The sequence below is a fragment of the Trachinotus anak genome, unplaced genomic scaffold (genome assembly GCF_046630095.1).
Source record: "Trachinotus anak isolate AG129_WGS33_773 ecotype Australia unplaced genomic scaffold, CSIRO_AGI_Tana_v1 ptg000003l, whole genome shotgun sequence".
Lineage (NCBI taxonomy): Eukaryota > Metazoa > Chordata > Actinopteri > Carangiformes > Carangidae > Trachinotus > Trachinotus anak.
In genome coordinates this window covers 16,728,665-16,744,805 of record NW_027273854.1, presented here as the reverse complement: position 1 = coordinate 16,744,805, position 16,141 = coordinate 16,728,665, and the positions used below count along the sequence as shown (strand labels likewise).

Here is a 16,141-nt window from a genome sequence, read left to right as displayed (position 1 = left end):
AAGATGGGAAAGGGGGGGATAAAAGCAAAGGAGGAGGTAGAAAAGAGTTTGGAGATGGAGAGGAGAGAGACGGAGGGAGGGAGAGAGCGAGACAAAATGGAAAATGAGAAAAGGGGGGACAAACTAAAAAGAGAGAAGAAAGAAAAGGAGAAGATGGAGAGAAGGAGACAAGAAGGAGAGTGAGGAGACAAAGAAGAGGAGTGATAACCCTCTCCCTCCTTCCACCCGTATCCCCGTCATCCTTCCTAAGAATCCCCTATCCCAACCTTCTACCCCAATCCCATCCCATTGTCCCCTCCCTCTCATTCCCCTAACACATTTCCCATACCGGCAGCACAGCGCAGATACGCACACAGGAAACAGCTGGTAAATGATAAGCTGCTGAGCAAAGATGTCAGCACTTACAGTAAAACTGAACAATCAAAATAACAATACTAGGAACCAGGAATATCCATTGTAATAATAAAACTGCTGCTCAGAAACAGGTTAGAGTTTGATTCACTTCCCTTCAGTCAATTGTCCCCAGACCACCCTTGTTTCAGTCTGTCATTAGTCTAACAATCAGTATTAAGCAATTTCAAAATTTGAGTAACGTACAATTTAAGGGTAAACCGTGTATGGGGCCAGTGCAGAAATGCATTTGATCAAATGATTCTCCACAGGGTGACTGTGGTGTGTTGTAGTAAAAATGTGGAGAAGTGTGTTGGCTGTGCTGAAATGGACATCAAGATATGATATCTGCCTACTTTATTATGTGCTAATTATTCAGGCTGATGTGAACAGTGCACTTCAAACACCATAACTTGTTGTGGCTGATGTGCTCAGGCAAAACAAAGATGTGTTGTCGGAATAACCATCAAGAAAATCATGCAAACTTCGGTTGTGGTTGGTAGATTTGTTTAACTGCAACTGTAGTTGGTTTAATTTTTAAGTGCCTATTGGATTGAGTATGTATTTGTGTGTACATAATTTTCTGTGTGTGCATATTTGTATACACATGTATGTAATACTGCGTTCATTGAGACCAACTTGTGCATTTACACGAAACTGTTTTAGTCAGGAAGAGAAGCCTCTGAGGACACAAATACAAACTGTAGGAAGTTTGGTGATGCTACAAAATAAGGGGCGACTGAATTCCTGGATAATCCTGCTTCTGTAGAAAATGTCTGAACTTTGTGAAAGGGCAGTGAAATAGGGCCACCTAGTTTCAGTGTGAAACTAGGTGGCCCTATTTCACTGAACTTCTTACGCTTACACAAACCACCAAACACACACATACGTGGGTGAACACATAGGCACATGGACATACATGCGCACACCTGATGTACATGTGCATGAGTCAGAAACTGTAGACCCATCCTACTTATTCAACTGTTTGCCAAGAATAGCCTCAGTTGCAGTTTCTCGGCATCCACACCTGCTGTGTGCTACATGAATCAAAACCAAAAGTGTTTAAGAAAAAATGTTTAAGTCAGTTTCTCTGGCTAAAAAGATTTATTGCTGGATGTCTGTGAATTATTTAATACCCTGTCTTTTTCCCTCCATCTTGCCTTCTCCCTCTCTCCTCCATCCCCCTATTTTTCTCTTTGTTTTGTGAGGAATAAACACTAAGAAACACATTCATTTCAGCTTAGTCTGTAGAGTAGTATTCACAGAGATATTCTTTAATAGGACTGTGAATAACAAGAGGTTGTCAAATATTAAAATAAGTTTTAATGGTTTGTGGCTCAGATTAAGTCAGTCCTATATTTAGCACATTACTCTGAAGCCTAAAAACCTTAGTTCTCATTTTCCACAGAATTTCCACAGAATAATTAGAGAAGTCTTTTTAATCCCTCCTGTAGTCAGCCACACTTTAGAAACACAGGTATCTGTATCATATCTCTGTATCACTAGGTATGTCAGAGCAGGACTGTACTGTAGCTGCTGCTAAAAACACAGTGTGTATGCTGTCAAGCCTAAACCACAGACTAGTATCAGTGTGTGTGTGTGTGTGTGTGTGTGTGTGTTGCACCTGTTAGCTGACTATGTTCTGGTAAACCACTCACACTCTGAGCTGATGCTGAGAAGTTAATGGAGGTCAGGGAGCATGTAAGACAAACCTACACACACACACATGCTCAGGCAAAACGCTGCACAAACACACCTGGCAGAACATTAAAGTAGGACACCGTTAGCAGGTCAAAGATAAACTTGTAAATGCACACAACTAAAACAGCTGCATTTCATTTGGGGATAAAAGGGAAAAAAAAAAGATTGTGGTGCGCACACAAATGTTGACATCATAACTAACTGGTGCACTTGCAAGTAAACATGGGTACGAAAGAGAGAGAGAGAGCGAGAGAGAGAGAGACAGAGAGAGAGAAGGAGAGAGAGAGAGAGAGAGAAGGTGAGAGAGTCAGAAAGCGAAAAAACACTTCTTCCAGGAAAGAGATCTGGGTTAGGTGAGCCAGCTCAGTGTTCCATCATGTGACCTAATTTCCTGCCACATCACAGACAAACAGGAAGTGCCATTTGACCACCTGCGCAGAAACAGCACCCATGCCTCCTCTGTTTCATCTACAACAAATCAAACAATAACAGAACAGCAGTTCTATCTGATGTGGCGAGGACAACATAGCCTGCACACAGAAAAAAATACTTCCGTACAACTTCTTATTATCTCACCTGTCATGGGCTTTTTCCCACAAGAAGTCACGCAGTAATGCCAATCAACCTGGTGCCTGCAAACATGCAGAATGACCAATACGTGCAAGTGAACGCAGGAATGAGCACATGAAAGAAATTAACTCGAAAGCAGACAATTAAAAAAAAAACCTTATTTGGCTCCTAAGTTAAGAAAAATAATCATTCAAGTTAACTTGTGGCTCCTGTTGAATGTTGTTGTTCCTTTGAGGGCCGCTCAGTATCAAAGCAGTACAAACCAAGGTTAAAAAGACAAGAAAGTCATGACTGAAACCATCTATTCACATCTATTTCCTAAAATTAGAGCCATTTCAATGGCATCTATATATATATATATATATATATATATATATATATATATATATATATATATATATATATATATATATATATATATATATATATATATATATATATATATATATATATATACACACTTCATCTCTAATCTTCTGAAAACTGCCACACTAATGGTTACAAATGCAACGTGGCACCTTTAACAAAATGCAGAGACAGAGAAAAGCACTGCTGAGTGAATAGCTGGCACGCACTAGTCTGGGTCTGGCTGCCTCCTGTTGTGGTAGGCCAACATTGCCAAGACATCACGCCTCAACTCACATTCACTGAAATGGTAGGCTGCTTCTTACAACAGCTATAGGTGTAGAACACACGCACATACATACGCACACACGCACACATGCACACACACAGCACTGAGAATAACCACAAGGATTCTCAGAAACGCTCACTACTTCAGCACACCCACCTGGTTTTACACACAGATGGTCAAAAAAGAAAAAAAAAAAAAAAAATCAAGAAGTGGGGGAGGGGGGATTGAAACTGAATCACGGGAGAAGAAAAAGATTGGAGGAGGAAACAGTTAGAAAGAAATGAGAGGTGATGGGACTCAGATGGGGAAGGTTAGGGGGAGAGAAGGGGGTGAGGAGAGGGAAATAACATGATGATACAGACATCGATAAAAAGGGACATTCAGAGGAGGATGAAGCAGACAGAACGCTTCAATCCACAGACTGGACGGAAGAAGAGATGGACATGAGTATTTTAAAAATAGGCAATTTGCATATTGCGTCCTTGATGTGGGTGAATCATGGAGAGAACCATGACCCTGCGATCTCATAACCACCTACACACACTTCTGGAACTCCATTGTGTGTGTGTGTGTGTGTTTGTGTTTGTGTGCATGCGCACACACGCGCACACATGTGCACGCATGTGTTTACCCATGTGGTTGCTGGTGTAGGTGTGCTTGTGTGCATTTCTTGTTTGTGTGCTGTACTCATAGTGAGTGTATGTCGTTCTTTTTAGTATGAGTCTCTATCATAATGTACAGTCTGCTCTGTATGTGTGTCAATTAGTCCTTTTTAATCATGTTTCTACAACTGCTGTTTATGTCTGATATTATTGTGTTTCTGGTTTGCATGTTAGTCTGTACAGTGTGTTATAAAGGGTGTTTGAAGTTGTGATAAATGCTTTTTCTAAGAGTGTATGTTTGTGTGTTTTACCGTGTTCTTATGCGTGCTGTGTATGTCTGTCGGTGGAGTGAAGACAGACAGGTCCCCATTTAGAATAACGTCGGCCAGAGCGTTGACCAGTGGCTGATAGTGGATGATCAGAAACACCTGGAAAGCACACAGAAAAACTCTAATTCGTTTTCTTAACTGTGTAATAAAAATCTCTAAAGCAAGAACCTTTAATTTAAATGTAACGGTGTTTGGACTGTGTGAAAAAACACACAGCAAAGTAAACAACTCTGCTTGAAAATGCATTTTGAACAATGCAAAACATTTTCCTCTGTACAAATCTGCAGCCTTCACAAAATATTGCACAAGATGACTCCCAATAACCAAGATTAAGTTGTTAGAGCCATTTCAAAACAAACTGCAAGGCAATGGTCTGCTTGAATAACCTTTAAATGCACCTTCTTTACATTTCCTGAGTGATTAAGCAACTGGGGTGAAGTGTCGGATCTGTTTGTTTGTGTTGCTTACTTGAGACAGCAGGTAGAGGGACACCTGAGGATTGATTTTTCGATCCTCAGACTGAAAAACAGAAAAAATAATAGTCAAGGTCACACATGTATGTTTATGTACTGTTTAGTAGCTGACACTGTGTTACACTCTGAGGTCAGCAAAATTATTTTGAGAATGAAAACCAGTGTGGACATTACGATGCAGTAGCTCTGTTGAGTCAGGAAAACACATTTAAAAACCACAGCGCCATTTCCATGAACTGGGAAATGGTTGTCAACAATGTGCAGTTAGTTGTAAGCACATACTGGACCAAAACCACTGGTATGGTCCTTGAAGTCATTCATCAAGTAAAATGCCAAACATTCATTGGGTCCACCTTCTCAAATGAAATTTGCTTTTGTTTGTTTCATATCATTGTAATTTAAGTATCTTTGGGATTTTGACTGCTGCTGCATCAAAAGAAGTAATTTCAAGAAGTCATCTTAGACTGGGCCTTTTTTCACTTTCAGTCACTCCTCTGACATTTCACGGACTGCACTATTTATAACTGCAAAAACTAATCAGCAAACCAATCAAAAGTGGAAATAATCTTTAATGTGTAGCTGCAAACTGGCCTTAAGGTCATTGATGAAATCTAAAAAGGAAAAAAAAAAAGTTGACACATCGACACACAGTTTCTCTGACGTGCCTTTAACACATTAGTTTACGGAGAAACACACATGGGCCAATGTGTTATAACACGTCATCTACTCAGAATTTGCTGTAAACGTGGTTTAGAAATGAGTTGCACTGACACAACAGAGGCTTTCTACTATTGACCTGTTAACATCAGTGTAACCTGATTCATTTAGACATAAGCATATGAGGGTAACATACCATCTCGGGGCTGACCAAAGAGTACACATAGAGGGGCAGGAACAGGCGGTTGAGGAGGTGGTCTGTCAAAACGTCATTAAGGAATTCACAGTTGATAATGAGAATGTCGTTCAGGTAGTGGAGGTGGTCAAGGTGCTCTGCTACCAGGTCACTTAACTTCCCCCTGTTCTTATGTCTGGGACACAACAAGCAGAGAGAGAGAGAGAGACACACTGAGATCTTATCAAGGTAATGGAAGTGGTCAAGTCTTGCAAAGTAAAGGTGAAGCTATAACACAGAAGGCATCATGCATCAGTTTATACAATGCAAAATGTCCTTGTATAGACATTTCATCTAATGCACACCAGGGATGAAACCAGAGACAGCCCTGACCCCTAGAGGCCACACAGAGAATTACACCGATAAAGGCTGAGAAAGACAGATGGCACTCACTCTTCGTCTGTCTGTACACACTTGTCCAGTTCGATGACATGGCTGCCAATAAACCACACCAAGTTGCTGAAATATGGGACCGCTGTCTTATCTCGGATGTAGTGCAGCATGTGCTGGTTGTCCACTGGTGAGAGGAGGGCCAGGAAGAGAAGTTGTTACCAAGGCTACACACACAGTGTCAAATACAGACAGACAGACACACACACACAGACACACACGCAGACACACTCTCAGACATACTCATATGTACACACACATTGTGATCCCGGAGAATTACCAGAAGAGCGACAAAATATGATTAAAAAGCAAAACAAAACAAAAACCATTTAAATTAAGAGAGAAATTAAGAAAATTAACGAAGCACATGAAGTCAAATTAACTACAGGAATTGGTTCGGTCAATACAATTTTGTTGATGCAAAATTAAGGGAATACCATTGGAGTGGGATTAAGAGGAAAGTCAGTCTGGTTTTACATTGAAACAAGTGTGACCAGCGCGATTGGAACGTCTCATCCTGTATTAGACAAGTAAAATATTAAAAATAAAGTAAAATAATATTTCCATTTGATTTACTGTGTGTTTAATCCACACCTGTGATCTGAACCTGCACTCACAGCATGTCAGAGCAGAGCTGTCCTTCAACAGGGGAAAGATCTGAGCCAATATTTGTAACAGGAAAAACTCGTAAAAAAAACTGACATGTACAAATGCAATATTAAAAAGTGAAATAAAATCACACAGGGGCGAAGTTCAACGTTGCATAAAAAAGCCCTAACATCAGGTTGGACAGAGGGCAAATTAGCTGTTTTTGTAAAGGGGTCAATGTTAGTGGTAAGTAATAAATTCTGTGTCATCAATGCACACTGCAAGAACAGTAAACTACAGGACAGAAAAATCTGACACATGTATAGTTTGATGCATTTCTTTGATCTGTCTGGAATAGGAGCTGACTTCAGTTTAACATACAAGCAACTCAGGGAAAACCAGGAAGTGTTGTTGACAATCACAGGAGATATCTGAGAGTCAGATTCTGCCATCTTATCTGACTTGAAACATGAACGTATCCCGGTGCAGTGACACTTTCAAATGCAAATAAAAGCTGGTTGTAATTTCACAGTGCCAATCCACACGTCAAATGGAGACAAGTAACGAATGAGCAGCCAAATCAAAATTAATAAATTACAGAATAGCAGAAAACAAATGGACAAATCACAAGCTGTCACTAGTCAGAGTCACAGTGTCACTCCAGCTTAGTCCCTTGGAGCATGAACTGAGAACTGATGACAGAGGGCAACACTGGCTCAGTGACCACAGTGACCAAAACTGTCAAACCCATCACCATAACAAGCAACATGTGGAGCTCGGCTGAAATTAAATCTGTGGAACAATTAACCCAAAAAAAAAAAAAAAAAAATTAAAAAGGCATGCAGGTTTTTCTGTGTGTGTGTGTGGCTGATACAGAATGGTCCTCAAGAACAAGAATTGCAAGGATATTCATACCAGTACATTTATAACAAATAAATCATTAGGAACAAATAGGGCTGGGTATTAATAATAACTCATTTTAAACCAACTTTTGTAATAACTTTGAATTGGACGCATCAAAATCAATCCATCCAACAATTCTACCACGAACAACTGATATTGATAAACTTGATTAAAAAAATCAGCCAACTTAGAAAAACACTGACATCACAGGTTTGTAGGTTAACATAGAATCGTATCTGCGTCAATGTACTGTACGAACAACTGGTAAAAATATAAAGAAAATAACAACAAAACATATTTTTTACAATACCCAGCCCTAAGAAAAAGACTGAATGAATGGAACCAACTTACATGAAACTGGAGTTAGGCAGATGGGGCGCGCAGAGGGAGGGGGGAGGAGGGAGGAGGAGGAGAGAGACAAGGAGAGGGAGAGTAGGAGGAGTGGTTGTTGAAGAGGAGGAGGGAGAGGGGGAAACAGACACAGGGTTAATGTGAGTAAAGGGGTGGCCGTGGGGGTGGGAGGGAATCGGGTGGAGGTTGGGTAGGACCCTGCAGGTATCTTAACAAACAAACTGCAAACAATGGCACACAAGGAAAAGGAATATATGCATCGCCATGACACTAGCACTTATTTCACAATTTTGGCAATGTATTTTCTTAGTAAAATGTCAACATGGAACAAAAAAAACTAATTGTGACTGACATAAGACCCTCTCAAATACTGTTACAATAAAATTACTGCACCACCTACGTGTCATTAAACAAGAAACATTACCAGAAAAAAGCTATTGCTATTATATAGTTGGACTGAAAATATATTGACACTAACTTCATCAGTCTTGATGCAGAACAAAATCCTTTTCCCGGTTGTCATTTGTTGCAGTGCAATGTCCCAAGGAATCAGTAGGAAGCATCAAACAGTGACATGTTCAACATTATGATGCTGAATAATTTTCATTGCAACATAATGATTCACATTCAATGTTGCAATATATAAATCATGGCTTAATAAAAAAAAAAAAGATGATTTATTTTCCTTTATTATATTATATTTTAATATCTCCTATACAGCACTTCAACTTGCATTGTTGTTGAAAAGTGTTATACAAATACATTTTCCTTTCACTGCAAAAAATTACTATGTAATAAATGTTCTTCATGTCAGCAGTGTGGTATCCTTGTGGTATCCACAAGTCACAGCTGTCGCAGTGAGTTGATGCTTCCCACTTAGACAGATTCCTTACTATAGCATAGCCCATGGCTAGCTCAGCAATGATATACAGTATTCCCCACACTGCTAAGTTACGTCATTCAGAACTTGTATTTCTACTGTGGTTAAAGTCAGTTGTGCCAAATGTAATGATGTCACTTTTGAGAGTCAAGACTTTATGGACAATGTAAGGAAGCAAGGTTGTACAGTACAAAGTGTTACATGCAAGACGAGACATACAAGTACAGAGACAGACAGGAAGCCATAGGTGATGTGCTGCACTGACTGTATGTTGACGCAATGTTATGTTATGTGAAGTGAAGAGAAGCGTGACAGAGAACCCATCCGAAGCACCACCCGCTTCCCCTGGAGTGACTGCAACCAGCTCTGAGGCCTCGAGGAGCCCAGAGAGACGGCAGGAAGGAGAAGAAGAGGCTGACGCAGCACAGTGCATGAGGCAGCGCAGCCATCGGAAACTGCTGTACTGCTGCTGCACACTGCAGACTCAACAATTAGCTTGAAACGCCTGCAGTGCTAATTGTACAACAGATTTACTGGTGAGGGGATTTCACCATTTGCATGCTCGGTAGTGAGGCTAAAGAATTATCTCATTTACAGTTAGTATGTATGTGAATGGGAGGTCAGTGAAGCGGTGATGCTGAACCTTGTGTTTATGCTACCCTAACAAAAAACTCAAAAGTTGATTAGCTGCTGATTTAAACATTGTTGGTTTATGACAATCTCTAACAACAAAAATGTTTTATTAAATTTAGTGTTTTTTCTATCTTATTAGTGAATCTTAATTCATCATGTCCTTGTGACACAAGTATGAAAGTAAAGAATGACAGTAACTTCTCAGGAGTTAACAAGAATAATACAAGACAAGATTGTAATGACAAGACAATCAATAGATCTCAGCTGTGAGTGAACTTATAAGAAAATAAGTAATGGGTAATTATCTATAGTACTTACAGTATGTACATCCAAATACCTTCTACACAAATGTGAATGTATGTAATTATTGAAACAAATTTGATGCTGGCTGAATACCCTCATGACTGCACACAGTGCACATCATAGAAACAGACACAAAGGCAAATATTTAAACAAGCAGCAGATGGTACTGAGATAACAACAGAATAAAGAATAAGAATAAGTGAATCAATATTTGACATTGGGGAATAAAACCCATTACTTGTCCTGAAAATAACACAACCCAGAGAATCTTAATCAACTGTAAATATTTCTAAATATTTTCAAGAACTCTGCCATTTCAGATGAGTGTTAGAGGTTACTGGTGCTCATCTGTTGATGAAATTTCAGTCTGCTGTCTGGGATATCACTTATATAGACCTCTACATTATGTCAGATGTATTGCTGTAAAAAAAAACAGGATACACTAAAATCAAATGTTGCCGCCCCAAGGACCACTTAGACACCAGAAATTCTTTGACTCTTAATATGTTGCTGTGAATAATGTACAGATTAGTTGCAGGACCTTTGGAAAACCTGAGAAAATGTGTTAAATGATGCCTTAAAAAGTATTATTTGGACTACATTACACTTCTGGGGGGGGGGGGCACTCTTTTATTTAGACTGTTTTATCGCTTACATTAGAAGGCAACAACACATTTCAAGCCCAAGATTCAGCAGGCTGTGTATTTGTGTGTGTTTGTGTGTGTTTGTTACAGCATTACCTGTTAGTCATGCTCATGCACCAGAAGCAGCAGCAAGAAGAGGGAAGGAGTACAAAGAGAGGCGGCAGGCGGTCTCAGCATCCCATGATTGAGTGTGCATAGGTGTGTGTGTAGGTGTGTGTAGGTGTGTGCGTGCGTGTGTTTGTGTATGCGCAAGTGTGTGCGTGGTTAGCATGTGCGCATGCGAGCTCCTGGCACTCACCTTTGTAGACGTTGAGTGTGATGGTGCGGACTGCGATGCGGACCATGCTTTCAGGGTGGTTGAAAAACTTAATGGCCTCGGTGTACAGGGCAAAGTCATTAGTGTGCTGTGTGTGGGAGACAGAGAGGGGGCGCCGGTGAGCAAGGCACGGCATTGTGCCGCCGGGGCTCAGGCCATAAACAACCAGAGAGAGAGAGAGAGAGAGAGAGAGAGAGCAGGTAGTGGAGATAGAAATGCTGGGCCCTTTGGGCAGCATTGCATTTTACCAAGAAAGGGCTTCATTCTTTTGTACAGAAATACAGTTAATCTGAGGCGTTAGAGAATTAGTATAAGACTACATGATACAAAAGAGATAGTTGTGGACCAACTCAAATCCTACAGAATTCATGATGAATGTCTTATGACTTTTTAAATCCGTCAATATAGATATATTGACCAATCTGTCCAATATATTGTTCTAGAGGATGGACAAGAGGGGGTGTCGTGTCGCTGCTCACTTGAACAATTAGCATTTTGTATAAAAAGATTAGTATCAAATAAAAGAACACATTGTAAGCTTTTGATTTGGGTCTTCTTGACCCATGTGGAGAGAATAAGACTGAAAGAGACCAGCTTTAGGGGGTAAAATCATTCCTATGGATTAAAAGCTAGAATAAAGCTTTAGTGGGCTTGTAGGCCACTTTGGATAAAGGCATCTGGCAAATAGTACTTTAGATGGTTGTCATTTTGTATTAATATACCAGAATGCTGCATTTAGTAAATTTGTGTAAGACAAACCAGCAGCTCTTCATCTTACAGTCATCTCTCTCTGTGCCAGTGCCCAATCCTCTACCCAATCATTCCTCAGTCACTGTGACCTCCACCCAATCACAGTTGAGGGTCAGAGAGAACAGTCACCCAGAGGTCACAGCAAATGAAGAAATCGTACCCTGACACCAAATCCAAACCCACTCAAGTTGTAGGTATATGACATGTGTAGATCTGACAGAACAGAGGAGACCACTTATGCAATGGCGCCCTCTGGAGGGGAACAAATAATAAATCACCAAATTATAAATGCATTGTAATAAATCAAGTTAGAGATGCAAATATGACTTCTAAATATGAAAAAATGTTGGTGATGAAGTTTACTGGCATTTTAAAAGAGATTTTCCTTCAGACTGGCCAAACGCCAGCTTAGTTGCTTAAAGGATAGGTGCACAATTTTTCAAGTCTGACCTAAAACAATAGTCAGGTGCCCAAACTGTATGTCGATTGAAGAGGTTTTAGGCTGCTGTAATGACTCCTGCTTTTCATTCTGGCTACATGGAAATCCCATCCCGAAGTGCTTCCAGTGTAAGCGAAGGTCAACAAAGTCCATTGTTTTAGTTCTATGTAAAAAGACGTTACAATGTTTCTCTACCATCTACATCTCTCCCATTGGAGGTATGTAAGGAAGTCTTTTAACAGCCACTATGAACAGGAGGAATGATTACAACAAGCACAAGCTGTTTCAATGTAGATATATTTTGTTTTAAGACAGACTTGAAAAAAAATGAATATAGGTTATTTCACTAGATAGGTTCTCAGATCTACACGTTGGGTCTGGTTTTGGCTTCAGGGGTAAAACTACCATCAACAGTACGCCAATAACTTTCCCCAGCACACACAGGCCAGTAAAGGACTACAGATACTGCTGAAACACTGAGGGGCAACAACATCATCAGAGATTATTTGGGTGCTTTGGTATTACCATCCATTACCACAAACACACACAATTGATGACTGTATGTGTTGATGATATAAAATGATTATTTTTTAAATAAAGAATAATATTAGTTTTGAATCTTCATTTCAGAGAGACAAGATCTCATTGTGAACACAGTGGCCCTTCTTTAGCATCACTATAATAATTGAAACATTCCATCAAGTGAAGGTAACATTAACACTTATGTGTTTGTCTCAGCTGATGCAGAGAAAAATGCCTCTTGTGTACAAGATCTGCAAAATCAACACAGGAAGCTGAAGTTTTGACACAGGAAGTGTGCAGCCTGACCATGACTGCCAGATGGTAGTTGCCTGATAAGTATGAACAAAGGTTGACTTGCACAAAATCCAAGTAACAGATGTGCTTCTGGATTTTTCTTTTTTTAACAAATTAACTGGCTGTAGATTTTTTTTCGTCACAACAATAACGGATATAAAGTGATTTTGTGCACCACTTAAGGACATCAACAGTATTAAATTTGCACAGTTTCAGGAACAGCCTCCTCATTTACCTTTTACTAATCAGTTCTATCACTAACTCTCATCTTTCGTCTCTTCCTTCCTTTGTCTTTGTCTGTCATGGAGCGTGCACAGTAAGGGTTGCTGACACTGAATGATAGGTCCACTATGTTTCACCATCCTTTCCATACCTCTGTCTTCACTTTTACACCCCATCCTCATTGAGGCCTCACCTCATTGTAGAAGAAGTGCACCGTGTGGTTGTTGAGTTTGAGTGACAGGGTCTTGAGGAAGGAGATATAGTAGGCCATGATCTCCTCGTCTGAGAAGTCAAACTTGTGGACGATGATGGAGTTCACGTGGTTGTTCGACAAGAGGTAATCTGAGGCGAAGAGAAGAGGATTAATAAACAACATGATCAAACTTGTTCACAGGGAACACATTTCAGCAATCAAAGACATTTGTTGAAGACACTAAGCGTCTAAAGCAGAGACTGGATAGCTTCACTGCACTTGTTTCATTTTTGCTTGACTGGTATTATATCAAGAGTGAGGTTAGACTTCTGTGTACAGTGAATGTTATTCTTGTAGACACAATATCACAACTATGGAGCGGATCTACAATTTATCTAAATGCAAACCTTACTTATACCAACCCACTGTGTACATGACAGTATATCATCTGCTGAGTTGCCTGTTATCTAGAAAATGCTGCAGGCTGCTATGCATTGTATATTTCAACAAAGAAAGGCACTGTAACCTCTCTTGCATTGTTCATCCTACAAAACCCATTAAAAAACATGCACATACACACTACAAAAACTATACAATATACAACATATAATGGAAGTGCATTATGTTGAAAAGTGTTTATAACACAAACAAAGCCCCAAACATACCATTTAACCAAGTAAAATAGTCAATATGTCATATGTCAGTCGATCAACGTAGAACCAAATACTTACATAAAGACGTCTCATGGCTGATGTTTTCAAACAGTATGTTGAGGGTCTGGAGGAGCTGGACGCAGACGTAGCGTCCTGACTTCTGACGTAGGATGTTCAGGAAGAAAGCAAACATGTTCTTCTCCAGGAAGAAGCTGAACACATGCAGGAGCGCACACACAAACACATACAGGATTGCTCAGGACTTCATCTTGAAATATATATAATTATAATAGATAATTATCAAAATGAAGAACGTTTCTCTTCTACAGCATCATGGTGGAGTAGCGGTTCAGACAAACACAATATATACACAATGCCCCTGATTTGACTCCAGCAAATTGACATTTGTTGCTTTTGTATCCCTCTATCCTAATCTAATACAGGCAATGTGCCAAGAACTATTCTTTAAAAACTGTAATTCCTGTTCATAGGCCTGGATCTCAGACTTGCCAACTCTAGCTACTCTACAGTAAAAACTAAACTTAGTGAGACAACAACTCTATAGTAATTTGCACCATAAAAAAGGTCATGTTTTCTTTTAATGTAAAGATCATTATCATAATATCCCAAAAAGACTGCATCTCAGTTCTGTAGCCAATGCAGCAAAACACCAAACAACTCCTAGTCTATGAGTGACCATTCATGTGTATGTTTATTCTCAGGGTTTCCTGATAGCACCAACATCCTCTGTGGCTTTTATGCTCTTCAAAGCCTTTGCAGTGTAGTGGCTCAGTTCTTTGCAATGCTACTATGGAGGAAGAAGGCGATGGTAGGACTCTAAAATTGCCTTTGGGAGTAAACTGGACTGTGATTATCCATCTGCATTGGTTTTAATGTTGGAGAACAAGGTTTCCAGGTTGAAGTTTGCTTGTTCAAAGAGTTTCAGATCAGCTGATCAAACATAACTTGTGAAATTCAATGAGGGGCAATCTTCCGTGGCAGACATCAAGGTGCTCTTTAAAAATGCACCGTTCATTAGTTTACAGTGTATATTGTAACTCAAATGCATAGATTTGAGGTTAAAAACAAATGTGCACAACTAGCAAACCTTGTCTACATGAAGAGAAATTGCAATACAAGTAAATGCAACGCAGTCACTTTGATTCCCATGCACATCACATTTGCACATTAGTGTGGGATTTGGTGTGAAGATATTAACTGGGACTTACTCAAACACAGAGCTGTCATTCTGGTCTCCCCAGATGAGGATCTCTGTGATGGACCGGATGGTCTCCACCAATAGGTTTCGGTTGTGGTCTGTCACTGTGGTGTTTTTTGTCAAGACATGGTACATATACCTGATGGAGAAACAATATGTGAGGGACAATGTGTGGGGAAAAAAGTGGTATGTGTAGCTCTGTTTGAATTTGTGAATATGCACAAATCTATCTTTACACTAAACAGTGGAAAGAGAAATTACAGTGATCTAGACACATATCTTGAAGCTGCTAAACAGCCCAGAATAAAGTATCAACTTATAGGACACTGACAACCAAAGTGGTGATTCTACTGGACTATGAAGAAATAGCCTGATTTACAACTGTAGACCATGCGTTCAAATAAAACTCATCTGGATGTCAGAAAATAGTCATGGACCCACAAACGTGGCCTCTAATCTTGTGTCAATGTATCATCTCCACCAGATGAGTGCCCCTGTACTGCACACCCACACAAGTGTTCCCACTTATTCTGGCTAGACCTCAGGATCGTGTGCGGACTGAGCTTGTCTGATATCAACCCCACTCTTCTGTTACTTTTGTGCACCTGTTGGGGTGGGACAACATTTCAGCTTTAGGGTGGATTTTCAGTGTAAGGCTCACATGCTAGCTCACATGCCTATCAACGTTACCAAACAGAATAGAGACGCCACATGCACAAAAGGCGTTTTTGTGACTGTAAACCTCTGGACAGTCGCGGTTAATTAGCTACTGTTGTTTCAGCTGTTAATAACTGGGCTAATGTTACCGCTGACAGTCGCTCTCAGCCGGTTATCATACAGGCTAACGTTAGCTTATCTAATGCTAGCTACTCACTTCAGATGGTCCAAGGAGTGGATGTTTTTCGTTCTCCCCTGTCCTCCCACCCAGCTCCTCGACCGGCCAAACATGGTTGTGGTTTTAAGGGGGCTGATGTTTTTGCCAGGCGCGTTATTTCGCTCAGGTTAGTGTCCGCATCTATCCATTACACCCACTTTCCCGTACAGATAGCTACTTAGCAAACAGAAGGTGATAGGCGGCGATAGCAGCGATGAGGGGGCATTACGTAACAGCTTCACCGGATGTGCTGCTTTGGAGTTGTAGTTTTTTTCCCCATGACGGCTACTTGATGCGGAACAGTAGAGCGAGTGGAGAAAAACTACAAGATTCACGTCTTACGTTAACAGTGACGATTAAAACACGCGACGCATCC

At 40.2% G+C, this 16,141-nt stretch overlaps 1 protein-coding gene across 3 annotated transcripts in view; it reads right to left on the bottom strand.

The window, feature by feature from the left end:
• clec16a (C-type lectin domain containing 16A) overlaps positions 1–16,137 on the bottom strand; it is a 40,036-nt gene extending 23,899 nt beyond the window's left edge. For all 3 annotated transcript variants that reach the window (XM_071474148.1, XM_071474150.1, XM_071474149.1), the window contains exons 1-9: positions 15,766–16,137; positions 14,902–15,030; positions 13,751–13,884; positions 13,020–13,168; positions 10,582–10,687; positions 5,985–6,108; positions 5,553–5,727; positions 4,695–4,745; positions 4,209–4,325 (exon numbers count right to left, since the gene is read on the bottom strand). In XM_071474148.1, the coding sequence (XP_071330249.1) occupies positions 4,209–4,325; positions 4,695–4,745; positions 5,553–5,727; positions 5,985–6,108; positions 10,582–10,687; positions 13,020–13,168; positions 13,751–13,884; positions 14,902–15,030; positions 15,766–15,839 (1,059 nt within the window). In that variant the 5' untranslated portion in view covers positions 15,840–16,137. The remainder of the gene's footprint in view (positions 1–4,208; positions 4,326–4,694; positions 4,746–5,552; positions 5,728–5,984; positions 6,109–10,581; positions 10,688–13,019; positions 13,169–13,750; positions 13,885–14,901; positions 15,031–15,765) is intronic.
• Between the last annotated feature and the right edge of the window lie 4 nt (positions 16,138–16,141).